The 27,068-nt window shown below is 40.1% G+C and overlaps 1 protein-coding gene across 11 annotated transcripts in view; it reads right to left on the reverse strand.

Annotated features, from left to right (window-relative positions):
* The window catches only part of GUCA1C (guanylate cyclase activator 1C), a 114,572-nt gene that overhangs the window by 61,218 nt on the left and 26,286 nt on the right, over positions 1-27,068 (reverse strand). For 5 of the 11 annotated variants that reach the window (XM_032207971.1, XM_032207968.1, XM_032207970.1 and 2 more), the window contains one exon: positions 17,146-17,292. The exons of 1 other annotated variant lie outside the window; for it this stretch is intronic. In XM_032207971.1, the coding sequence (XP_032063862.1) occupies positions 17,146-17,292 (147 nt within the window). 5 more of the 11 variants (XM_032207976.1, XM_032207977.1, XM_032207975.1 and 2 more) reach the window with 5 other exon arrangements.

Consider the following 27,068-nt stretch of genomic DNA (forward strand, 5'->3'; position numbering starts at 1 on the left):
TTGGACTGTTGCTAAATATAATATGTGTTATGTTTTCAGGCAATTACCAAGATAAACAACATATAAAGAAGATAAACAAGCATAAATGATGCTGGAATGGAAAAACAGCAGAAAAGGAGAATTAGATGAAGACTTAAGTAATCCAATCAGTTAACTTGCTAAGAAGCAACATTTCTAGAAGAAATACTAAAAAAAAAATAAAATAATAAAAAAAAATCATGCTAAGAAGGGAAGAAATGTCCATTTGGCACACCACACAAGAAGTGCTGAATCATGAAGAACTTAATTCATAACTTAATTTAGTGGTAATTTCTAGCCATTTTATCAGCTATTTAGGGAGACACAATTTGTTCTAGAAAAAGAGGGAAATATGAAAAGAAAACTTGATATTTCATGCTAAGGAACTTGTTCGTAAATCTCTAGAGAAGAAACAAAGAGGTTAGAAATACTAGATGAGATGAAGAGAAAAAGAGAAGATTATTGCCAAGCTTGCTAAGAACATCACAAGAGATGTGGTGATTTACTTTTCTGTAGTTAAAGTGATTTCAGTCTTACTCTTAAAAACAGATTTCAAAAAATCTACACGCCTACTGAACATCCTTGTGTGATCATACTTCTGGTAGGTAGCAAGTAGCTTTTGCAAGATTTGAGATTTGTTCAAGCATTTGATTATTATATAAACTGTGGTGAGAAATCCTTAATAAAACAGATATTGCCCCGAGTGAAATGGTGAAACCCCAAAGAAAACTAGCTTCTCGAAAATGTAGAGAATTAAATGGAAAATCCAATGAAGCAACAGATAAACAGATGCCACTATAGAGATATAAAGCACATCATCTGTGAAGCTGAGGACAGACAAAAAGGGAGAGCCTGTGAAGCAAGAATCAGGACCAGCCTAAGATACAGTTAACAGCAATACAGAAAGGAGACTCCATGATTTAGAAAAAGAAATTGATCTTCTGAAGTGACATTTAATAGAGGGGATAGAGCAGGGAAAGAAAATGATTGTGAGAACAGTGTCCCTACCATGCAGAACTCCTGCCAGTAATGAGGGAGCAGCAGCAGGATGGCATGCCACTTAATTCTCACTTCATTGCAGAACTGTAATAAAAGCAATCGTTTTAGAAATCCTGTGCAAAATCTGTTGTCTCACATGTGCCCTACGAGATAAACAAACGACCTTGAGCAACTGAATATGGCTCTTGAAAAGAATCCATTATACATTCTGATAATTATCTTATACACAGTCCCGGTGTCCCACTTGTGGTGGCAGCCCAGGCCAGCTGCTGGGGATGGGGCAGAAGGGTACGTGGGCTGCCATGCTGAGCAGTTTACGCAGTGAGTGAACCACACGGCTGCAAACAAGTTCACCACATTTTAGGCAACTTATGATGTATAAATATCAGCTTTGTGAGAATTTCAGAAAACAGTTTTGGATACAGTTACGAAGATCTAAAGACAGATAAAACATGAAAATATTTCCTATCCTTTTGTGAGAAACACTCCATCAAAAACTGCCTCGCCTGAGCCAATAACTTAGGCTCAGGCGAGGATCTCAGTGAAGTAGTAATTTATTCGCGATTGCAATGGTGGGCGCTCCACAAGCAGGAGAGAGCGCATCTACTAGTTCCAAAACACAGTTTATATAATTTTTGATGACAGGACCCTCCCCTGTTTCCCCACTGAGCGTGTAATCCAGGTTCACAATCTATCTGATGCTTCACAAACAATGCATGGCTTTCAGTTGCCGGCCTGTTAAATTTCTGTTTCCTTTTGCCATTTTTACTGTTTGAAGTGGTAATGTTTCTTCATTTATCTGACTTGACTTAACACCGTGATTTTCACCTAATTGTCCTAAGGAGTCTGGTTGTCTGCATTTTACAAGGTCACCTGCTTAAGCTTTCTTATTACTGTAAGCATATCTCAGTACCACATTCCTTCCTTCTAAACAATGAAACTCTGCAAAAACAACATTTCTATTCCTACACTTTTATCACTACAGATTGAAGGATAAAAATTACAACTTGCGAGGCACTGCCTCTTCATCTCTGATCACTAACAGCTCTATCAAGTCCCTTCTTGGAAAACAGTAGAATAATTTGGTGAAGAGCATGATGTGACAGAAAGATGGAATTAGATGACCTAAAAATGAACAAACTAAGTAATTTTTGGAACTCTACCACTACTGCAGATCTACTTGATAAGGAAAATTTCAATTGTTAAGATGGCAATTATACATAAAAAATATTTATGGAAGGCCTTATGATTTCTTTTTCCCTCAAAGCAAGACAGAATTGGAAATCAGAATGAAAAGAATATTATATGTCGTGAAGTGATAACTTGACCAAACAGTAATTTTCTGTTCCTAAAATATGGCAGAAACAAGCAGATGTCCTTGTTCACACTATTGAAGCTTGCTTCTGATAAAAACACTTTGTCATCCAAAGAAGTACTATACCATGCAGTTTTGTGATGCAAATTCTTGCTAACAGCAGATGTTTATTTAGCCCCTGCCCTTTGATCTAACGCAACAATTCTTGATGCAGGATTTCTTCTTGGAAACTAAACATTGGGGTTAGGCTCAGGAACCTGAAAGTTTTACTTAGCTTCGTACTTCCTTTGATCATCATTTTTGTGGGCTAAGGTACTTAACTTTTAAGCGCATTCAGCAAACAACTTGCCTGTAAACTGTTGATATATCCCATTCCTAACCATCTACAGTTCCAAAATGTATTACAACTTCAACGCAAAAAAAAAAAAAAAAAAAAAAAAGGTATCTATATTCCATGTATATTCCATGTATAGGAGCAGGAAGGTCTACATCCTTCAAAGTGACAGCTGTCTGTTTTATTCATAGTAAACTCAGTGTTTAGCAAAACTATATATTTTTTTTCAATTGTTATTACCTTTTGTGTTGCGTTTGGATACAGCAGCTGATTCCAGAATCCTAATGCTTACCTGAAAAAACCTGGTTCGAGACAAACTCATAAACTCTCATACTTTAAACATGATGGTGATTGTTTTAGTGCTTTTGCAATTGAACAGAATATCGGGTCCAGAGAAGGGCGACGAAGCTGGTGAGGGGCCTGGAGAACAAGTCCTACGAGGAGCGGCTGAAGGAGCTGGGCTTGTTCAGCCTGGAGAAAAGGAGGCTCAGGGGCGACCTTATTGCTCTCTACAGATACCTTAAAGGAGGCTGTAGAGAGGTGGGGGTTGGCCTGTGCTCCCACGTGCCTGGTGACAGGACGAGGGGGAATGGGCTAAAGTTGCGCCAGGGGAGTTTTAGGTTAGATGTTAGGAAGAACTTCTTTACCGAAAGGGTTGTTGGACACTGGAACAGGCTGCCCAGGGAAGTGGTGGAGTCACCATCCCTGGAAGTCTTTAAAAGATGTTTAGACGTAGAGCTTAGGGATATGGTTTAGTGGGGATTGTTAGCGTTAGGTAGAGGTTGGACTCGATGATCTTGAGGTCTCTTCCAACCTAGAAATTCTGTGATTCTGTGATTTTATTTCAAAAACAGACCAATTCAGAGATTTTTGTTGTTTTCTTTTTATGATTACCTATAAAGCTGTTTCAAACAAAGGATCTTTAATGAGGCAAGACAAACCCCTTAGCTGCCGTGGAACAAGTACCCAATTCCTTTAACAATGATGCTTTTTATCTATTCTTTCAGGAGAAAAGAAGAGAAGGGAGCCCAGAAAACAAACAAAAACCCCAGTGTTTAGTTCTCAAATCCAGACTGAACTCAACAGAACTTTGTACAAAGACAAACCAGAGATGACTTAAAAGGAAGCTGGATAATCTTCAAGTAACAGTTCACCTGGGACTGCTACTTTCCCAGTTGCTTCTGATGTCTCTTGATTGACTGTCTAAGGTGATTCTTGTTTGTCATTTGAAAAATGTGGTCATTTCTTCAAAGTGCCCAGAGGAATAGAGGATAAGCACCCTGGTCTCTCACACAGTATCTTACAGTATAGGACTAATCAATACAAGAGGAAGAAGCAAGCAAGAGAGGAGTATTATGTACTATCATTATCTTACATTCCCCAGCAAGAAGTTATCTTTAATGATTTAAAATACAGTACTGTTCTTGTATGGGGCTGTTCTCTTGAGCCTGTAAGAAAGGCTTTGTCTTATACAATAGATCCTTCACTGAATGTAATCCATATTTTTCCTGTTAACATCAAATGATGAAATAGGCATTACTAATTTTAGCTGTTAGCTCCAGGAAACATGCACTGCTCAGAGAAAGGTACTGAACGTACACTAGCATTGCTTACTAGATCTGCAAAAAAGGCTAGTTAATTGCATTGAAGGCAGGTGAAAACCACTTTCTCCATAGACTGCTAAAATCATACAGTCACAACAAAGCACTGATGTGAAGAGTGTGTCTGAGCATCACAGGGACAGCAGCTTTTCCCCATCACTTTTTTTTTTTTTTTTTTTTTTTTTTTTTTGGTTGCAGGGTTTGGTGATTATTTTTTGTTTGATAGTTTATTTATTTATTTATTTTAGTAATCAGAAGCTAGGTGCCATTTCGAAATTTCTTTTACAAGTTATTTTTCAGAGTAGAAACATACTTGGCATACAAGTCCACAACACAGTTGTGCACCCAAGTGTCCATCCATAGACTTCTCCACTACTTTCTATGTAAAACCAGTGTTTTATTGAGAACCCGTTTCTGCCAGGTTCTCAGTCACATATCCACTTGCTCTCCCCAGACTGAGGCTCTGGGAAGTGAAACTGAACATACTAGAACAAGTGTGGTGACTCAAAAGCTATGGTCAGTATTAAGCTGGGTCCAACAGGAACACATCAATGTTACATGGTTGCCAAAGGTGAACAAAACATGCATTACCATTAGACTGAGAAAGTGAATTTATCATCCTAGGGAACTAGCTGTCCGGTGTAGTTTGCAAAAAGATACTAAATTTTTTATTCTCTATAACTACATTTACACATATATAATAGTATAGGTAAAGAGTAACAGAGAAAATCACAAACAAAAAGTCAGTCAACTTTTGCAGATCACAGATCTAGGGGAGAACTCAGAGGGCACAAACCAAAGTGATTACTACATTGCAGAAACTGTGTGACTGGATGTCCAACTATGTGCCATATTTCTTCATTTCTTCTGCATTCTGTGCCTAACTGCATTTTTCCTTGAAGTGTGTATTGATTTAACACAGTAAGAGAAATTCAAGCAAACGGCTGCCTTTGATAACAAAAGCAAGCCTTCAATGTAGCCCTCTACAAAGGAGCCTGCTTTTCATCATATTCCCCAAAGTATCACCAGATCCCAGCATGGATAATAGTCAAAACAGATGAAGTGCCATAGAATCGTAGAATGGTTTGGGTTAGAAGGAACCTTAAAGCCCCCCCAGTTCCAACCCCACTGCCATGGGTAGGGACACCTCCCACCAGACCAGGTTGCCCAAAGTCCCATCCAGCCTGGCCTTGAACACCTCCAGGGATGAGGCATCCACAGCTTCTCTGGGCAGTCTGTGCCAGTGCCTCACCACACAATGAATGAAGAATTTCTTCCTGATATATAATCTAAATCTCCCCTTTTTTAGCCTAAAGCCATTACTGCTCATCCTATCACTACACTCCCTGACAAAGAGTGCCTCTCCAGCTTTCCTGCAGCCCCCCTTTAGGTATAAGAAAGCTGCTATGTCGTCTCCCTGGAGACTTCTCTTCTCCAGGCTGAACAACCCCCATTTCCTCAATGATATTAAATGTAAGAGTTTATTGTCCATCCTCAGCAGGAATGACTGAATCCTGCTGTCAGCCTTCTCATTAAAAAGTAAGCAACTAGGACCACAAATCCTACTAGGAGAGAAAATATGGCACCATAGATATGACATAAGAAAAAACAGATGAAGTAGTTCCAAAATGCTTCAAAGATGTTCTTAACTTGAAACACATCACTGAGGAAGACAACATAAATCATTCCATAGCTGGTATAGAGTAGCCCTGCAGCCCAGTAAATACTGAATTGCCATTGCTAGTAACAGGCCATAGACTTTCTGCTGAGTTTGCAGGGCCCCAGGATGGCAGCTTGGCAAGCTTACTTTGTCTCAGCTTCTCTTGACCTGCTTGCCAATTCCTGACTTAGCTATAATAGCAATTTTTCTAATGACTAGGTGGTTTGGCCTAATTTGCTTTATTTTTCTTATCTTTGTATGACATATTCATAGTTTAATACATTTATTTTCTGTAGAAGATAAGGTTTAGTAGGAGAGGCCTTAAAAATGGGGACACAGGATATGATCTAGAGTTGTGCATGCATGAGGCAGTAAGAGATGTGGCACCGACTGACACTGGAGGCCCCAGCACTATAGACAACTCACCAATGGTCAGCCAAAGAAATGCAGACTCAGAGCCAGGCAAAACTACACTTAGAGGTACAAAGAGAACAAAGAATAAGCATCCAACTTGCATAAATTCTACTGTATATAGGAAATTCAGTTCTATCATGAGCTAATCAATAAAGAGCAAGCAAGGTATAAAGCATGTTAACAAACACATAAGTATTACTTCAAGATGTTCCTAAGCTAAGGAAAGAGACATAAACAATATTATGTTCCTCCTATCTAAGAATTCAAGCTGCGTGATCCATTCTCCCATGCAAAACCTTCAATACTAGGACACCATGGGCACTGGAATGGTAAGAAAACAACACGCAGAGACCATGAAGCATGAGTGTCACAACTCTTTGTTGTTATAAAAGCTTTTTCTCTATAAGTAGTAGTTGTAGGTTTTTTTTTTTTTTATCCTCCCTGTAATAATTTAGTCTGGGGTAATAAATACTATTTGGTTAAACTGCTAGGATTTCAATTGCATGCAAAATAAATTCTTGGCTTTACATATAATTTGTTTCATTTTTACCCGTAACAAGAAATTGAGGGTAACAATGTGTAGATAGTACTCTGTTCACAAAGACCATTTCACAATGGAATTTTAAATAATTAATACATGCTATTGAAAACAATCATCATCATCTTCCCTTTCCTCCCCAACCAAATTGAAGAAAAAAATGCTCAAGCATGTGATATTTCTTTTCCGGTACAATTCAGTCTCTTTAAGTTCACTGATCATCTAGTAGTAGCTTGAAAATAGTATTTTAGGAAAATTTATTTAAGATCTCATGCATTTTGAAAGCTGAGAAGCTGAATGCGTGTTTATTTGAGGTTGAGTATTATGAGTTTCTGATAAATCTAAAGCAAATTTTGGTGAGCCCTCTTCATTCAGTGTTTATCCATAGATTTTCTGTGTCATGGTTGGGACTTCCCAGCACTTATCTGGCTTGAGCAGTAAGTGTTGTTGCTCATGCAACATATTTAATTCTGCTATAACAGTTTTGCAATATTCAGTATGTGAAGATATCTACCCAATGAGCAAAGAAAATCATTTGATATTTCTGACTTTGCATCGAAGCAGATGAGCATATCTGAGATAGATACATTTAAAATTTTATACACCATCTGCACTTTTTTTTTTCTTTTTTAACTCTAAAAGCAATGTAAATGTCGTGTGTTCTTTGCCATTACTGTTATTACCAGTAATCTCCTTCATGAAAACAGACAACTTAGTCAAGAAAATACTGTATTTCAGAGATGTTGAGGGGAAAAAAAAATCTATTACAAGAACTTTCCTATAAAGACAACTCTTATTAACCTTTTGACTCTGAGCATTTGTCTCTGCAGTTCTTCAGAATGACTTGTGCTGTGCTTGCTTAACTGCATTATAATAAACTGAGATATGGGATTAGTTTCCTATGTGCAAGTCAGAAGCTAAAGCTGGCCATCTGTAAAATAAATGCTACCATAGGATGTCCAGAATCTATGAGAAAAAATATTGAAAACTAAACCTGAATTGAACTGGCAAGACTTTACTTCAGAGCGTACTGCTGACATGAAGAGTGCAACAAAACAAAGAAAAACTGTGTAAGCACCACCTTTAGGCTCAGTCTTTATCAGCTAGAAAGCATGGAGGTCCAGCTTTGTGTGCCCCTGTATGCAAAGGAGGAAGAATAAGCCAACTTTAAATGGTGACACATTACTGTATATTATTTGTAAAAGAGAGTAGGAAAAAAATTCAAAATAATTCACAGATTCAGCTAGAAAATTTTGCTGCTATTGTTGTTGTTTTTTTTTTTTTTTTTTTTTTTTTTGGAAGTAATAAGACCTATATACTCCAATGCACCAAACTGAAGCAGTCTCTTTGGAAGTGACTGAACAAACACTGACCAAAATGAAATCAGCAAATCAGCACTTAGAAGTATTAACGCATTCTCTAGACAAAGATGTAAAATGAAGCAAGAGAGAATTAAGGAATAATATGTAACATATTTGGGAAGAAGCAAATGAAAGCACAGCAGTATATTCTTAAGGTGCTGGAAGGAACTGAAACAAGTTGCTTTATTTTTATGACTTCTTTGGGTATTACCTTGCTAGATCCTAACTTAGTTTCACTTTATATAGTTCCAATTATACTGGCTTACCATGCTGAGCAACAGTGGGGACTTCTGCTGCCTTGCCTCATTTGTAATGAGTTACCTCTGAGGGGTTCACAGATCATTTGTCACCCACAAACTAAACATGTTCTAGAATGAAGCCACCCCCTTTGGGCTTAAAAAAACCCCACAACAATCGAAGTTACCCTGTGCCAGAACAAAATGTTTGACTAGTTCACAGCGGTTACGTTTGAAGGCTGTACATGAGAGGAGGAAATTTTCCATATCTATGAAATGGACAGTGAGGTAACCACACCAGCCTGAGCGGCGTTATATTGCCCTGAAAATGAGCTTGCTGCCAGTGGCTGCAGAAGCATCAGGTCTGCCCCTTTTCAATTAAATACCCACCTGATATAAGGGAGACAGTGAATTTAATTACCAAATTTTTGCAAAGTCCTCTGAAAAATCTTGAATGCTTAGGAAGCACATCTTCATCATTAAGCTCCGCTCAGCAAGTTGTGAACTCCTGCATACCTACAATTTGGAGAAATGCTTTAAGTGCCTAGTATACAAATGGAAACTCAGACGTGCAGTTAGTGAAGCACTATAGAAATGAATTGCCATTTACCTATCAATAGCTTTTTGACATCTCAGCTGTTCAATAGAAGCAGCTGTCCTTAAATACTTTTCAAAATGAAAGCCATTTCCACCTGAGAAAAAACAAAATACAGCTGTAGCAAACAACAAAAACAAACAACCCAGACCTTACCAGCTATTTGTAAAATATTCTTTCTAAAAAGACTCCAGTACTGTGGAAGCATTTAAACCATACTGTAACTAAACTACTTTTCTCCTGAAAGCTCTAACCTAGAAGATATTAGAGAAAAACCTGCTATGGAGTTGATATAGGAAATCTTTTGTTCTTCATACAGTGCTAACAGGAACATATGACACATATGGTAGATATGATGAATAAGGCTAATTATGAAAAGCCCCAAATGGTCTTTCCTCTCCTTTCTGTTCCAAGTCAAGTATCAAAGTTCTTGGCACTGTGCACTGGTGAATTTTTATAGCTGTCTTATGATAGTTGATGCTGGCTTATGTCATATGGGGAACATGGAGTGGCATTTCTACTTGAGCAAACAAAATCAAAGGGGGCACATATATTTGAAAGGGAGAGAGGAAAAATGAAAATATGATATTCATGTAGAAGAAATTCAAGAACTATGGGACCTCAAAACTAAGAGGCAGTAGGTAGACAAAAATACTAAAAGAGGTACTTTTTCAGTGCGAGGATAACAGGCTAGAATACTCCCACATGCTGTCCTGGATGCTGAAGCTGTGCAGGAGTTCAAAGACAGCTGGACAAATTAATGAAAGAAAGTTGCCTGTAAGGCCACTAAATTCAAACATATTGCCTTTGCAAGAACAACCCAAGCCATAAGTCACGTGTCACATCTAATGGCCATAATGTCAAAGAATACAGAGATAAAAAACCTCCATAAAATATTTCTCATCCTCTTGTCATGCCCCACACAATTTATTTCAGTAGAATGGTAAGACAATTTGCTTTGATGAAACAGGTGCATCACAGAGCACAGGAAGGATTAATAAAAGTATATGGCACAACACAAGTGTAACTTGTTTTCTTACTCTAGGTCTGAAGCTTACTGGAAGCTGCTGTAAATGTTGTCTTGCTCCTTGGTGAGTGGGCTTGAGGACTAAATGCCCAGTTATCTGGATGTTACTCATAATCCAGGTAGTTCTGAATAGTTTAGGTAGTCCTGAAGCGCATACGTGTGAAGCAGCATAACGGGGTGAAGAGAAGCAGGAAAAATTTACGACAGCACATGCCTGTGGAAAAGCAGGGACTCTTTCCCTTAGCATTGCCACCCTCACTCCTTGTGACTGCAGAAGAACTAGATGAATAGCCTGATCCAGTCTACCTTCTCTTAAAACATAGAATCATAGAATCATAGAATATCCTGAGTTGGAAGGGACCCTTAAGGATCATCAAGTCCAACTCTTGACACCACACAGGTCTACCCAAAAGTTCAGACCATGTGACTAAGTACACAGTCCAATCTCTTCTTAAATTCAGACAGGCTCGGTGCAGTGACCACTTCCCTGGGGAGCCTGTTCCAGTGTGCAACCACCCTCTCTGTGAAGAACCCCCTCCTGATGTCAAGCCTAAATTTCCCCTGCCTCAGCTTAACCCCGTTCCCGCGGGTCCTGTCACTGGTGTTAATGGAGAAAAGGTCTCCTGCCTCTCGACACCCCCTTACAAGGAAGTTGTAGGCTGTGATGAGGTCTCCCCTCAGCCTCCCCTTCTCCAGGCTGAACAGGCCCAGTGACCTCAGCCGCTCCTCATACGGCTTCCCCTCCAGGCCTTTCACCATCTTCGTAGCCCTCCTCTGGACACTTTCCAACAGTTTCATGTCCTTTTTATACTGTGGTGCCCAGAACTGCACACAGTACTCGAGGTGAGGCCGCACCAGCGCAGAGTAGAGCGGGACAATCACCTCCCTTGACCTACTAGCGATGCCGTGCTTGATGCACCCCAGGACACGGTTGGCCCTCCTGGCTGCCAGGGCACACTGCTGGCTCATATTCAACTTGCTGTCTACCACGACCCCCAGATCCCTCTCTTCTAGGCTACTCTCCAGCGTCTCATCGCCCAGTCTGTACTTGCAGCCAGGGTTTCCCCGTCCCAGGTGCAGGACCCGGCACTTGCTCTTATTGAACTTCATGCAGTTGGTGATCGCCCAGCTCTCCAACCTATCCAGACCCCTCTGCAAGGCCTTTACACCCTCATTCGAGTCCACAACTCCTCCAAGTTTGGTGTCATCAGCAAACTTGCTCAAAATACCCTCTATTCCTACATCCAGATCGTTTATAAAAATATTGAAAAGTACCGACCCTAAAATGGAGCCTTGAGGGACCCCACTGGTGACCGCCCACCAGCCTGACACAGCCCCATTTACCATAACCCTTTGGGCCCTGCCCGTTAGCCAATTGCTCACCCATCGTATGATGTTTTTATTTAGCTGTATGGTGGACATTTTGTCCAGTAGGATCCTATGGGAAACCGTGTCAAAAGCCTTGCTGAAGTCCAAAAAAATCACATCAGCTGGTTTCCCTTGGTCCACCATACGGGTGATCTTATCATAAAAGGAAATCAGGTTAGTTAGGCAGGACCTACCCTTCACAAACCCATGCTGGCTGGGACCAATGACTGCTTTGTCCCCCAGGTGCGCCTCAATAAGTTCGAGAACCATCTTCTCCATGATTTTACCAGGCACTGACGTGAGACTGACAGGCCTGTAATTGCTAGGGTCTTCTTTCTGACCCTTCTTGAAAATCGGCACATTTGCCAGCTTCCAGTCTACCGGGACCTCTCCAAATTCCCAGGATCGTTGAAAAATAATTGAGAGAGGTTCCGCGATGACGTCCGCCAGCTCTTTCAGCACCCGGGGATGAATCCCATCCGGACCCATGGACTTGTAGGGATCCAGGTGGAGTAGCAAATCCCACGCACGTTCAGGGTCGGTTGGGAGTTTGTCATCCCCACCGTCCCGGTCCTCCAGCTCAGGGCACCCTGGGTCCCGAAGCCCATCATCGGCATTGAAGACAGAGGCGAAGAAGGCGTTAAGCATCTCTGCTTTGCCTATGTCATTGTCTGTGAGGAGACCTTCCCTATCAAGGAGCGGCCCTATGTATGCTTTAGTTCTCCTTTTTCCATTCACATATCTAAAAAAACCCTTTTTATTTTCTCTCACAGACACAGCCAGCTTCAACTCAAGGTGTGCTTTGGCCACATGAACTTTCTCCCTACAAACACGAACATCATCCCTGTATTCTTTCCATGACACCTGGCCCTCCTTCCAGTAGCGAAACACTCTCTGTTTCCGCCTAATCTCCATTAGAACGTTCCTGGTCAGCCAAGCCAGCCTTCTGCCCTGCCTGCCTGACTTGCGATATTTAGGAATTGCCTGATCTTGTGCTTCTAGGAGGCATCGCTTAAAGAATGACGAGCACTGGTGGACATTGAGGCCTTCAAGAGCAGTTTCCCAGGGGACCTTGCTGACTAGTTCCCTGAGCAGCCTGAAGTCCGCTTTCCCCATATCTAGGGATGAGGTTTTGGTGGCACTTCTCCTTCTGTCACCGTAAATTTTGAACTCAACCACTTCATGGTCACTATGACCGAGGCGGCCACCAATCACCACATATCCCACCAGACCCTCTCTGTTTTCTAGCAACAGGTCTAGGAGGGCACCTTTCCTAGTTGGCTCCGTTAGCACCTGCACCAAGAAGTTATCATCTAGGTGCTTCATGAACCTCCTGGACTTGCTCGTGTCAGCCGTGTGGCACTCCCAGTTAACGTCTGGCAAGTTGAAGTCCCCCATAAGGACAAGGGGAGTTAATCTCGAGGCCTCTCTTAGTTCTGTAAAGAATAATTTATCGGCGCTATCATCCTGGCCAGGCGGTCTGTAATAGACTCCCACAATGACATCCCCTTTATTCGTTCGTCCCTTGATCCTTACCCAGAGGCTCTCAATTTTGCCATTGCCAACCTGAAGTTCCACACAGTCCAGCCCCTGCTTCACATACATCGCCCCCCCACCACCTCGCCTACCCTGCCTGTCCCTCCTGAAGAGCCTGTAACCATCTATCGCAACACCCCAGTCACAGGACTCATCCCACCAGGTTTTGCTTATGCCGATGATGTCGTAGTTGCGGGACTGGGCCAGGACTTCTAGCTCATCCATTTTATTCCTCATACTGCGTGCATTCGTGTAGAAGCACTTCAGGTGTGTCTCCTTACACTCAGCACCTTGTGGATCTGACCGAAGGACCTCACTGGCACACAGCCCCTCTGATTCTAGCGTACCATCCCTTAGGTCTTCACTGGCGTGCCTGGTTTTAGCCCCTTCCCCCTTCAACTCTAGTTTAAAGCCCTATCTATCAGCCCTGCCAACTCCTGACCAAAGATCCTTACCCCTCTCCGAGAGAGGTGCATCCCATCCGGTGCCATCAGGCCCGGTGTAGCATAGACCTTCCTGTGATCAAAGAACCCAAAATTCTGCCGGTCACACCAGTCTCGAAGCCACGAGTTTATGTGAACAGCACGCCTTTCAGCTTCGATCCCCCCTAACATCCTCATGTGTAGCCTCATATCTGACTGGCTTAGCCATGTGCCTCAATGTATCTTTATAGTCAGGGACTTTTGCTTAGTTTTATGCTTTGCCAGAGTCAAATTACCTTTTCTTGCTCCATGTAAGTTGTCAATTACCACTTGGTTTCTAAATGACCAAGTGCCAAAATAACAAGCAATAGTACCACACCTGTAGGCACTGAGGGACTAAAAGAAAGATCAGCACCTTGTTCTCCTCTAGTCTACGATATTGTTGCTGCTATCACAATCTGTCCTTGGCCCAGTTGTCTGGTCTTTTAAATAAAGTTCAGAGATGTGAAGAAGTCATCAGAGGAGGGTTCTCATGTGAAGTATGTGAACAAGCGCTTCACAGCAGTCTCCAAAGCCAAAGTTCAAAGTCCTAAAGTTCACCAACCTAGAACAAGTGGTTCATTCATGGCTAGTTGCTTGTAAATTAAACACCAGAGTAAAAAGAAATACCCATGGAAAGAGAAAAAGAAGGAAAATTGCATAAAATACTGTCAGAAATCAAACCTATAGCTCCCTTTATACAGGAGATAAACCATCTGCTTCAGTTCATGCTTGGATAACTCCCCATTTTCAAAAATGAATGAAGAAGTGAGCAGATTCCCCACTTCAGTTTTATGAGTAGCTATTCATACACCAGAGCACTACAAGTATTTTATTCCTTTTACCCTTCCTCCCCAGTTAGCACAGAGGCCAATGCAATTTTATTTTTTTATTTATTTAGAGGGAAAAAAAAAACACCCTCCCAGAGTCAAACTAACAAATGAGTCTGGCAACAAGGAGAAAGGTAGTTACTCAGAGATAGACTGGGGCTGTGTTTAGCAGGTGGAATCAGAAATATGGAGACTTAAGCCTATCAATATATTTCCAGAGATCTGTGTAATAATAGCAATTGAGAGCTTTTATAGCTACACAAATCTGTCAAACACCACTTCAATGATATTTCAGGAGGGAATTGGGCAAAGAGCTTTTTACAGAGAGTTAGGGGAGTTCTGTCACACCTCATCTATTTGATATTGCTTTTAAGTATTGCAACACCACCTCCATGCGGAAGGCAGCAAAGGGAGTGCTATCAAGCAAGCCCAAGCTAAATTACAAAAGACAGCATCTCTTCTGAGGCAGCCAAAAACCCCTCCCCAAAAGCACACTTTTGATGGTTAGTGTAGGATGAGTAAACTGGGAAAGAAGCAGTACTGGGTAATGCCAGAGGCTCCAACTATGAAAAAAATCTTTGAAATGAAATACAATTCCATTTTCAAAGTGACAATTTCATGTTTATATTGAAAAAAAAAATTACTTTCAAAACAGAACCTAATTATTCCAGCCACTGGCACAGAACTGAGGACTTATGGACCCTAAACAAAACAGGCTAGCATGTTTTATTTATAAGAAACTCATACTAAAATTGTTTATTACTTTCACCAATGAGTTATTAGGAAGCTCAGTTTTTATTCACACTGCATATATTTTGTAATACACACTGGAATTAAGGAACTCTACAAAAAGCAGATTACAGTTTTTAAAACATTGCTTTAACTTGGACACACTGAGTATCTCACCTAATTTTTATGCATATACATTCATATTGTATTTAAAATTAACATCTGTTTGTATTGGCCTTTACTTTTCCTTTCCTTGCTAGTGGAACAGAAATGGCTCAAGTTCTCCATAACTAAAACAATGTGGGGAGGGGTGGGGGGCTCTTTTCTCTCATCCTGGTCTTCACCTTTCTGTTCTCTTGAGTGAGAGTGTGAGTGGGCTGCCCTTCAGGATGAATCGGCTTCAACAGCAGTCTTCTGTCAGCTGCCCCTTTAGGTTTGCGCTTGCTTATCCCAGCCTTTCTGCTTCTGAAATTAAACACTGCTTAAGTCAAAAATAAACAGGCCGACAAGCAAATGACTTTGCTTAGATCCCAATTTAGCTTTTGAATTTCTAACATCCATCTATACAAAATAGGCTTCTCAAGTGGTGTCAGGGCATTTACTTATCTTGGTTCCCATGTATATTCCTGGACAAAGGGACAGCTGCAGAGCAAGTGCATCAGTTATTTGGTTACTGTTTTTACCCAGCATGCAAAAAGTTTCCAGAAACTGCCACTGGTACAGTTCATGACCTGTGCCCTCTCTCTGTGCTCCCCTTCTACTTTAGCAACTATATCTCATGGATTGGCAATGACATCTAGACAGAAAACAAACAAAAAGAGAACCAAACCAACCCTACTTGGCTATGCTAAGCAGTAAAGGCTTGCATATGGTTTTTTTCTTTGCTTAAAGAGAAGAGCGGTAGAGGTTTTTAAACAAATAACTGAGTTGGCTTTTGTTTCTAGGTGTTCTTCCAGAGAACACAGAGCTATTCTGCACCAGGGAAACACAGAGTACTGCAGAATACCATTTTCCTTGGGAAATATTCCCAAGGATGTCCTAACTCGGCACTGAAGGAAATCTGTCCCAAAAATACAATCCAGATTCTGCATTTCCTTCCCACTTGCCAAAAGGGTAAACTAAATAGATAAAAGCATTCCCAAGAAGAGGGATGAGACAAACCATTTTAACAGAAAATTACAGTGAAACAACTGAAGGCTGCACCCAGAGAACAGGAAAATGTTAGTTGGTATGGACCAGAAGAATATTCCTCTAAGAAACACAGTTTATTGACTATCAGAAACCTTGTGTGCTGTACACTTGCCATCCTAAGTGACTCAGCAACATGCTCCTGAATGTCTGCTTTGATGTGGGTTTGGTTTGATTTCCTAGAAACAGAAATTAATTTCCTTTAACATTTCCAGCAAAGGGACCCAGCATTTTAAGCATTGCTTTCAGATATGCACTACATCTATCCTACAGCGCCTTTTTTTTTTTTTTGTTCCTTTTTTTTCCCCCTGTCTTCTAAATATGGGAAGGATTCTTTTCATACTTTGTAACTCGTCTTTGCTTCTCTTCAGGCTCCTGACACACTCTTTTTGCATTTTCCTGAGCATTCAGTGGCACAGCTTGAGCTGGCAAATTCATCAGGGGAAGGAAAAGGAATATCAACTTAACTTTGCATCAGGTAAAACAGAGTGAGTTACATTCTCCTGTAAAAGATAAAATGGGCTCAGTCTCATGCTGTTGCAAAGCTGTCCCTTACTTTGAGAGCTGCCTTCATGCTTCTGCTTAATATTTGCATGCTGGAAACTGAATCTGAATAAGTTGAAAAGACTGGTAAGCTTTCACTCCCACTGTTCAGTAGAACAGTGGGGCTGAAGGCAACAGCAGGATATCCAGCTGCTGGCCTCTTGAAAGATTTTACTGCTTCACTTTCCACGGAGACAAAATAAAAGCAAAACAAGTCCTGCAAGATGAGAAAAACAAAGAAACAAATCCACTGGCTTTAACAAGTAAAAATAAAATAAACAGTGGAACACAGTTAAAAATGGCAGACTCCTTCCAAACACTAGAAAACATGTACACCGTCACAATAATAATTTAGGAAGTAATTTAAGTTTGGTGGTTAGCAATTTACCTACCTGCATCTGCTGCTGGTTCTCTTTTTCGGTGTTTTTATTACTCCAACAAAGTTGCATGTGTTTCCAGAGGGAAGGAGCCTTGCTGTTATCACCCCCTGGAGAAACTACAGAGAATTCATCTATATGTGCATGAAGGGAGACAGAAGACTGTGGAAAGAAATAAACAGGAGAAAACATTTATTTGTTGTCTCCCAAAATACAACTGTTTTAAACATAAGGAAATATTACAATACACAAAAACTTAGGGAAGTATAATCAGCCACATTGCTTAAAACCTGATCTTGGAGGACTAATAGAATTTGACACCAAAGCTGCTAAGTAGTTCCTAATAGTAAATGCATGTAATTAACAGCAAACTGTTCAGTTGATCTTTTCTTATTACTTAATGATACCAGAATAAATTTCAAAAAGCTTTCATTCAGTTTGTTCTTAACATGGCTTGGAACAACCACATGAAAAACAAGCTGGGTAGTTTTCCAAAAGCATGCCATTGTTGATTTTCCACCAGAATACCCTGGGTCCTATAAACCAGGTGTTACTATAGCATATTGGAAATGAAAGGCAACATTTCACAATTTGTTTAAGCGAGATTATGCATGCTGCAGTGCTTCATCGAGTTCATGCAAGAGAGGTTCTTCCCAGTGCTTTAATTGGCACTTAGCTTCTTTTACAGCTTGTTCGCCTAGACAGCCTGCACAAAATAGTCACTTAAAGTGTAGCTTAGAGCATTATAAAACACAGCTTTACAGGAAATAGGAACATTCATTTGATAATTGCCATGACAACTCGGCCATGTTAGATTTTAAAATCATTAGTTTTGAAGCTCCGATATGCTGAGTGTTTTTCTACCTCTGGGCATTCACAGCAACGAGGAGCACTTGCTAAAACACCTGGAGGTACCTCGCAGCACAAGCTGCATGGGAATGAGCATGGCTGAAGCCTCCATGGACATCACAGGGGTTGGGGAGGCAGGAGCATCAGCACCTGGGGGGATCAGCCTCAGAGCTTTAGTCACATGCAGATCACCACCAAAAATTATGCAGAGGTTTACTGTGCTGAGAAGTATATTCACTCGGTCATGTTACAAGAGAGCTAGCTCACCATACGACCCCTTTTAATGAGAAAATATAGTTCACTTGCAGACCTAGAGGCACAGGAAGAAAAACGCAACCTACAACAATCAGAAAATCCTCGTTCAACAAAACCCAAATATTCCATAGGGGCATGCTGACTGCTGAATATTTTTTGATTAAACTAAGAGAGGAAGTTCAGGGGGATGGGATGGTAGCCTTGAAGATGTACAGATGAAAAGATGGGTGCCTCCCAGAGACGGACTTCATAGTTTCCAGATGGCCAGAGAATTACTAAAATCTAGTTTTTTTAGCCACATAATGAATGCTTTATAATTTGCTCTTCTTGTAAACTTGGAAATTTAGGTATATAGCATGTTTGCCATTAGTACATCTGCATTTGGAAGTGGTGTTTTTTTTTTTTTTTTTTTTTTTTTTTTTTTTTTTTTTGTAAGAGACAAGGAAGTGATGGGAAAAACATTAAAGCAGCTTTTCATTACTGCTATTAAAATTCTGGTCCATTACTGTGGAGAAATCGATCGATTCAACAGGAAGTTTGCATATGCCTTTCTCTTTTATTAACTGTAGAGACAAACAAAGATACTTGAAATTTTTTCTTTATGCTGCTGACAGTTTAGCCCAAAACCACTCTCTGCTTACTGCTCTTGTGTTTACCGATTCCAAGTGCAATCCACTTGCTGTGCAAGATTCTTCTTTAAAATAATCCATCACTCGTGGTGATCACTTATTATCATTGATGCTGTTTTTAAAAAGTCTTAAGAGTCTGCAAGTGCAGAGAAATTTTATGAACAAAGCATAAAGTCATAAAAGCCAGTAGTATTTTTATTCTACTGGCAGACAAGCCTTAGCTTTTTGTAAACCGCAAGTGCAAACTAAAAAGCAATATAATCATGCACACAATGCAGCAAAATAGTTCCAACGGGTTGATACTGCACACCAATCTTCAGCTACTTTTTTGTCTTTTAACTTCATTCATGTTAGCCTTTTCTAATGATGACTGAGATGAAGAGATGTGTGCTATGAAGAAGTACAACAAATCATTATAAGCATTTTTTTTTTTGACAGGTAGATTTTACACACTCCTCAAGACAGTTAGAAGAGCATATAATGTTTCTTAATACATTAAGGGCCATGCAATGCATTGCTACAGTTTTGATTAATTCACCTTCTGAAAGAGCGATAATACCCAGCTCTGCAATGCTCAGCAACATTTAGCTATAATGCTAAACATGTTTCTCAAAAAATGATCTGTCATCCAGAGTAAGTGTAGAATTCACAAGTTTCTTCTCATTTTTCATTACTGTTTTCAAAAGTATGACTCATGTATTTTGAGTTTCATGGGAATAAAGGAAGGGAATCAGAATCTGTGTAGTTTGCATCCAAGCTTCCCTGCGTGCATACCTAACAAACATCATAAACAAATACACCACAGCCACAGGCTGCTCTTTGATTCATACAAATGGATTTCCTAACTCAACCTGACAGCTCAGCTGATTAGACAAATAAAATCTCTTGGATAACACTAGTGTTGATAATAACGTTTTTCAAATAGGACAGATACATTTCTTGCTAAAAATGAATATACAGTTTGTTAGAGATCATGGAAAAACTTGTACAACAACTAGCAAGAAAAAACAGATATTTTATAAAAGGCTGTGTCTTTTCTCATCCTTGTTTATGCAAGCATTTTCTAGCTGATACGCGCCTTAGCCAAGAGAGACATCGAAACACAAGGTAAAGTGCTGAGCAGGACACAAGCTGCTGAGCACTGCTGGGCTTATTAAGTGTGGAGGCTTATTAAGTTAGCCAAGAGAGGCACTAGCGCTAGAAGAGAAACCTCCCTTTTCCATCCCTCTGACCTGCTCCCTTCAAGCCACTTCTGTCCCTGGGAAGCACAGTGTGCCAAAGGGAGTGGACAAGGATGAAGGAACAAGGGCAAGAGATGCTCACTGCAGCAGCTCAGCAGTGCATCAGGAGATATCCATGGGTAGGGACAGAGAAGCAGGAGTAAGTTATGATCATTGAAAAACATGGTCTTGAGGGAGAGGGAGAGGGAGAGGGAGAGGGAGAGGGAGAGGGAGAGGGAGAGGGAGAGGGAGAGGAGGTTGTGAACTGCTGGTTTATATCCTGCATTGTGAAACGACGTCACTGGCTCACTATCAAAGAAGCTCTCAGAGCTAAGACAGGCTTATATCTGTAATGTTTCCGACACCAGCTTTAAATGTTTAGCTGCTACCAGAGAAAACCAGAAAGCACTCAAACAGCTCAAGGGAGAATACTGAGATGAAAGAAGATATCATTAAGATAATTTTGCATACAAGAGATCAGTACAAGACAGCAAGACAGCTCTTCCTCTAAAAAGAAATAGCAATTTTCCGATCTTTAAAATTAACTTGGGGATTCTTGTTGTTTATACAGAAAGTTTTCCAGAGAAAAATGAAATGGGGAAGGGTTCTCAAAATTCAGAATGATTTAAGATGATGGGAGAATGCTCAAATGATGCTGTAATGTTACAAGAATGAATTAGTCTCATTACCAGGCTCTTTTTTCACTAGCACTGAATTTTTAAGAGCTGTTTCATAAAAAATATCAGAAATGTCAATTTATATAATAGTGCCCTGTTATTTAGAAAGCTTACATTGACTGTATGAAGTGTAAACTCTTTGTGAACATGAAAAATCAGAAGTGTCAGTCGATTTGTAAAGATTTTAAAACTGAAAACAATGAAATGGTTTCATAAATCCTTGATTGTTCTAAAGAGTCCGTTTCAAATGAGAAACTAGCAAAATAAACAAAATTCACTGAGGTAGATATTGTATTTTTTTTTCCCCTTTGGTTTCCTCATATTTTCAAATTAAGACTAAACGTGTTTGAGCAGTAGAAAAGAGCCAAGAACTGAAGATTTCCTGTTAGAAACAGAGACTGACTGATTGCTTCTCCCAACTAACAGACTGAGCACAGAACTTGAGTTTCCTTTTCATTTGCAATTTCAAAATGATGCAAAATGCCAACTTGTATAAAATGTATAAATATGTGCAGTGCTGGCAACTCAAAGTTTTGTTACTTTAGTGCACTCACAGTGGTACATATTAGACAAGTGAAAAATTAAACAGATGTTACAGCTTGATCTTCTGAACCAAGAAGAAAGGATCAGAAGGGGTATAACTGGTCACTCTAATGAACTAGAGCAATGAGGATGCAGATGCTGAAACTTTTTTTTTTTTTTTTGACACAGCCCTTGCACTCCTGATCAAGATTGCAGTGCCAAATATAGTAAGCCATCCAAAAGAAGTGGGAGGCCACCAACTTGTCCAGTTAGAAGCAACATCCTGGTTTTGAAACTTGCATGAATTGTAATAAGCCCATTTCTGCATTTGCTCACTCATTGGCTATCAAAAAAAGCCCTCCAAGTTTGCATGCACAGCCTTCACTTCAGAAGGATGCTGCCACTCTGGTGATTCTCATGAAGCAACAGATGCTCTATATGCTCACAGACCATAAAATGAACAGGCATTTTATATCCCTTTAGTTCCACTTTTTGGTGTATGACAAAAGCTAAAGAAAAGGTTGATCAGTGTGAAGTTCACATTAAACTGGAAGAATATTTGGGAGGTTAAAAAAAAATCAGTCTTGTAAACGAACACAAACAGGTAGCTACAGTTTCAGCAAATAGACACTGTTCCTTAATCTGCTGGCAGTAAGAGTGAAGCAAATACCCTATTTCACTGAATGCTATTCTCAGATATATGCCTTGTGGGTACAAAAAGTGGTTCACAGCCAGAAATTCTGGTTATTGCAGAAACCCTGAAGACAACAGCAGATCAGCCAAGTATTTTCTACGCATTGGGACCATGGTGACAGTGGAGAAATAACTGACAGATGCTGAAGCAAAATGTCTTAGTCAATAACTTGCTAAGGAAAGCACAAAGAAACATGGCAACACAGCAGAACAGGAGTAGTACAGATAGCATAAATCTTTCATGCCACCCAAAAGATCCTTGCAATGAGCAGAGACAGTGCTTTGTGAGTCTGAGAGCCAGCAAAACTAAACATCGCACCTGAAGTGATGAAGCGTTCAACAATATGTCAGATATAATAGGCAAATGATAAGACTTTTAGTCCAGAGGATTACCAGAGTCCAAACACTCACAGAGCACAGGCAAACATGCAGAACCCAAGATGTCAAAACAAAAGTTAAAATAGCATAAAATAAAGAATCTGCATCGGGTATAAACCAAACAAAAAATGACACGGATAATAACTAGAACTTGAACATGTGCCTAATGTTTGCATGCTGCAATTAACCAACTAAAGTGCTGGAGTGATGATAACTAAAATGAAAACATTTAATTCAGTAGGTAGGGAATTTGAAGTCAGACTCCTTGATGGGTAGACTCAACTGTATGCTTCTTGGTCCTGCATGCAGTGCGTTTTCTTTGCTGCTGGTCTGTATAAAGGAATTTTCTTGACAAACACAGACTGAAACAGAGGCCTGGATCCAAACCATCAGGCACTGGAGGAATGTAGCTGATAAGGAGCCAATATTGAAATAGCCAAGAGTGGATGAAGATGGAAGTTCTCATGAACACACAGAGATGAGGATTATAAATTGAATATTTATAGCATAAGTAATCCCTCTTCATCTTTGAATTACTGTTAGCAGTTTGGTGCATGAAGAAAAAGAGATATAGAAGCAAAAAGCAAGCAAAGCAAGTATCCATATTAAAGTTGCTGAACAGTGATAAGGACAGCATCCACTAGGAACCCTTCAGAACTGTCATGGTTTGTGGAGGAAATGAAGATAGGTTGGTTTCATGGAGGACAGACAAATTTTAGCTGACATGAGATATGAGAGGCTGCACACCAGGGGAGAAGAAAGTTGCAGGGACAAGCTTAATCCCTGCAAAAACACCCAGTAGAAGCAAAGCAGAAATGACGGCAGACTTAAAACCCTTATGCAGACAACCCAGAGGAGGAGTTTAGCCCCAGGGCACTGCAAGGTTGCAAAAAAGGGGATGATGAGGCTGAAGGGAAAGATCAGTTCACTACTGGTGGTGGAGAGCTATCTACCCTGCTTCTACTCCTACCCAAGCACCAGCAGTCGCCCCCCATCTGCATGCTTTGCAGCAGACACAAGTTATAAAGCAACAACTTATCCATATGTGAAGAACAAGACTAAAGATTTGTTTCCTTCTTGATTTTGAGAAGCTGAAATTCCCCAGCATACAACAGTAGAAGACTCTGTTCCTTTTCCGCTACTGAAAGAATTACAAAAAAAAGTTATGAATTAAAGTCAGTGCTACCAAGAATCAATCCAACTGATCTTTCTTTGCCTTACAGCCACCTCCCTGAAACAAATAATAAATGCTTGAAATGGCACACACTGGTTGAGGGAATAGAAATGAGTGACAAACACCGGATGAACTAAACTCTGATCCATTGGGTGAGAGGGGTGTTATATGGAATTGGCTAGAATTCATTTCAGTCTAGGTTCACTTTCTCTAGTGCAATGAATGTAAGTATGCAGGAGCGTGTTGTAAGACCTGAAGAGATTCTGATTTTGTAGGAAAAATGAGCAAGAGCAGATACAATACATTAAGAAAGAGAAAAAGCAATTGGTACTTAAAACAAATCACAGAAAAGTCCATTAAATATGACAGAACAAACATAATGGGCTTAATATTTAAAAGTGACTGAATAAAGGAGGGGCATGAAAATGAAATGAATATAATGCTAGAAAGAGATGAGATACAAAGTGATGGAAAAGCGAATGTTGTCATTAAAACACACTTTTAGAACAACAGAATAATCAGTTTATCTTCAGGAGGAATTAAATTTCTTGGTCTCTCATAAGTAACTTTTATATTTACCTAGCATCCTCAGCGAGGGTGGCACTGCATGCCTGCTGGCAGAGGAGGCTGGTCACAAAATGGCGCCCGCCACAGTTGCGTGGTGGCAGCACCAGGTCCCACAGGCACTCTGGTCTGAACACTGAAGCGACTTTCAGAGGTCATTTAGAAGGTACTATTTAGCTTGCATCATATATGCCTTTTGCTGGAGAAACTGAAACATTCCTGAAACCCTTTCTGATCCAGAGTGCTTTCCAATTCATGACAGGAAACCTTCAGCAACTCATTTCTTGACTCTACTTAACAGGCAGACACCTTGAGACTTCAAGCAACAAGAAAGCAACTCCTCAGGACAGAGGCTAAAGATTTTCCTATACTAATACCACAATTCTTCAGCATGACCTTTCCTCAGGCCAGCACTCATTAGCATCTCCTTATTCCTCATCACTCAGCATTTTACAAAATGTCTCCCATGCTTTGATGTCTCTCCCCCTACCAAGTGTACCTTTCATGCTCTTGGCATGCTGCTTGTTACTGGGCTCAGCAGTTCACTTTGTGTATCTATTTCAACTGAAGTGTTTACAGAATTAAAATAGGCAGGGAGGTCATAAATTTGCTCTAACACCTGTAGTGAATGAGCAAACTGTTTATAGCTCAGATTGGAAAATTTGCCTAGCAGGAGCAGTTGTTTTATTATTGTTGAACAATTTATCACAAATGAGCAGTTATCACAATTAGAAAAAGAAGTGGGAGAAATGATAGTAGTCTTGTAAAGAAAACCATTATCTGAAAACCAAACATCTTAACATAGATACGTAAAGAAAGTGAATTTCTTAAAAGAGCTCCTAGGCTCAGCAGGAAGTGAGAATAAAGGCACAGAGTAAGAGTTACTCGTGGCAGGATAAGACAGCCAGGGGCAAGCTGAAAACAAAAATAGCAAAGTCACAAGTTTGTGATCCATAGTTTCAGGAGTTTGAGCTGTAGCAGCTGATTTAGTGATTGCAATTTTGTTTTAAGGAAAGATTAGCCAAAACATGCAGCAGACCATTGGTCCTTTCCTATTTAGGTTGTTAGGCTTAGTGGCTTGGCAAGTCTATAAAGCACTTTGAACAAAGACTTCTCCATAAAGTACACTTTTTAGAAAATAGGTATGAATCTTTTATGACGTCCGGCTGTGTACATGACAGGTTCAATATGCATCTCACCCTGCAGCAAACAAGCAAATTACAAGTAACAGGTGGGGGAAAGATTTTCAAGAGCATGGTGCTGACCAAATACTGTTAACTTGAGAGGACAGAAATAAGGTCAAGGTTAAGCACTTAGGAAAAAATCTACTTTTGGACTCCACAGCCAGAAAGGATACAGGATGAGAAAACTTGCACCTAAGTGGCAGTAAGCTTAAACCTGATAAAATTGCTGAAAGACAGACCAGATCAAAACAAACATCAAGTCAACCAGGAACAAAATGCCAAAATTGTAATTCATCAGTGCCAACAGCTTAAGAAGACAGGAACAAAGTCTTCCTGAGAACTTGCTTAAAGCTCTTACCGTCACAGAAGTCATGGCATCAGCATCTATCTGCCACGGTCACAGACTGTAAAGCAAGAGAAACTCACAATAACATTTTGTGTGTACCAGACAGATCTGACTCTGACTAGCTGAATGCCCAGCAAATGCAGGACGACTCTGTGCCAGTCTTCTGGGTTTTGAAATTCCCAAATAATCTGTATTCAGATGAGCTGGTGCTTTACCAGACCCTTGTACCCATAGCTCATCTACTAGAAGACTCAGCAGCCATTTATTTATTACCACCTGTGTTACAGAATAATATAGCCAATGATCAATCCTTCTGTAAAGATACAACGTTAACAACTTAGCTGCTAAATAATTGATCGCTTCACCTTATACCCGTAGTAGGAGTTCCTCTCTGCTGATAGAGAGTGGGATCAGGTCCCAGCATGAATGGGAATTTGTGTACTAATCAGACACAGAAAGATTTATTTTAAAACAATTTTGTATAAATGACAGGTTAAAAGATTGAGGAACCATTAAAAAAGAGCTGCATAAGTGACCTACAATACTATATTGTGTCTCTTTTTCTACACTATGGAGACACTCAAGGAAAAAAAAAAGAAAAAACTGTTAAGGTGATTATATTTTGTACTAAGTTTGCTGCCTTAGGTTGCAGTTACTGCCAAGTTTTTTTCCTTTTTTTTTTTTTTTTTTTTTTTTTTTTCACAGATGATTACACTTAAGCAGACTTGCCTGCCAATATGATTTGAACTTTGCTTAAATTATAAGTCACCTTGCCATCTAAATCAATTTCCCACCATTTCAAAAAGGTCATTTAAGCTTTCAAGTGCACTGGTTTGAAAATTAAAACATATAAAAGGGTAACAATAATGCAAATCTGCTCACCTGCATCCAGAGAAGAAAAAAAATGCATGTGGTTTGCCACTATCTTCTCAGATTGAAGAAATATTCTCATCCATGGGTAAAAACACAGTAATAACTACATAGTCTTCCTGTGACTGTCATTCTGGAAGGCTGAAATATTTTGCATGTAAATAAGTTTATTTGCAGACCACAAAGCATAAACTCTATTGTGTGGAGAATATTAAGTGCATAATGAACAAAGAACACACAACCTCCTCAGAGATATTAAACTAAAGTGTCCTTGATGCCCCCAACCTGAGTTGCAGGGAGAGATGGAGATCACTGTGCTTTCCTGCCTTGCTTATGTTGCATTATTAACTCTTCTTTCAGGACCAGGGGTTCAGACCCCCACTTTCCCTGTGCTTTGTGCTCTCCAGGGTTTGCTGCTGAATTCTGCATAGAAGCATGGGAGGTTAGAAGGCTTTTGCTGTTTTTCTGTAGGATTCATCGTTCATAACCTCTATTTTTTTTTTTTCTCATGCGTTCCTTTGGCCTCCAGAAACCTCTTCTGTTTAGTCCATTGCTGTTCCCTGTAGGATCAAGATTT

This window comes from Aythya fuligula, chromosome 1, assembly GCF_009819795.1.
Source record: "Aythya fuligula isolate bAytFul2 chromosome 1, bAytFul2.pri, whole genome shotgun sequence".
NCBI lineage: Eukaryota > Metazoa > Chordata > Aves > Anseriformes > Anatidae > Aythya > Aythya fuligula.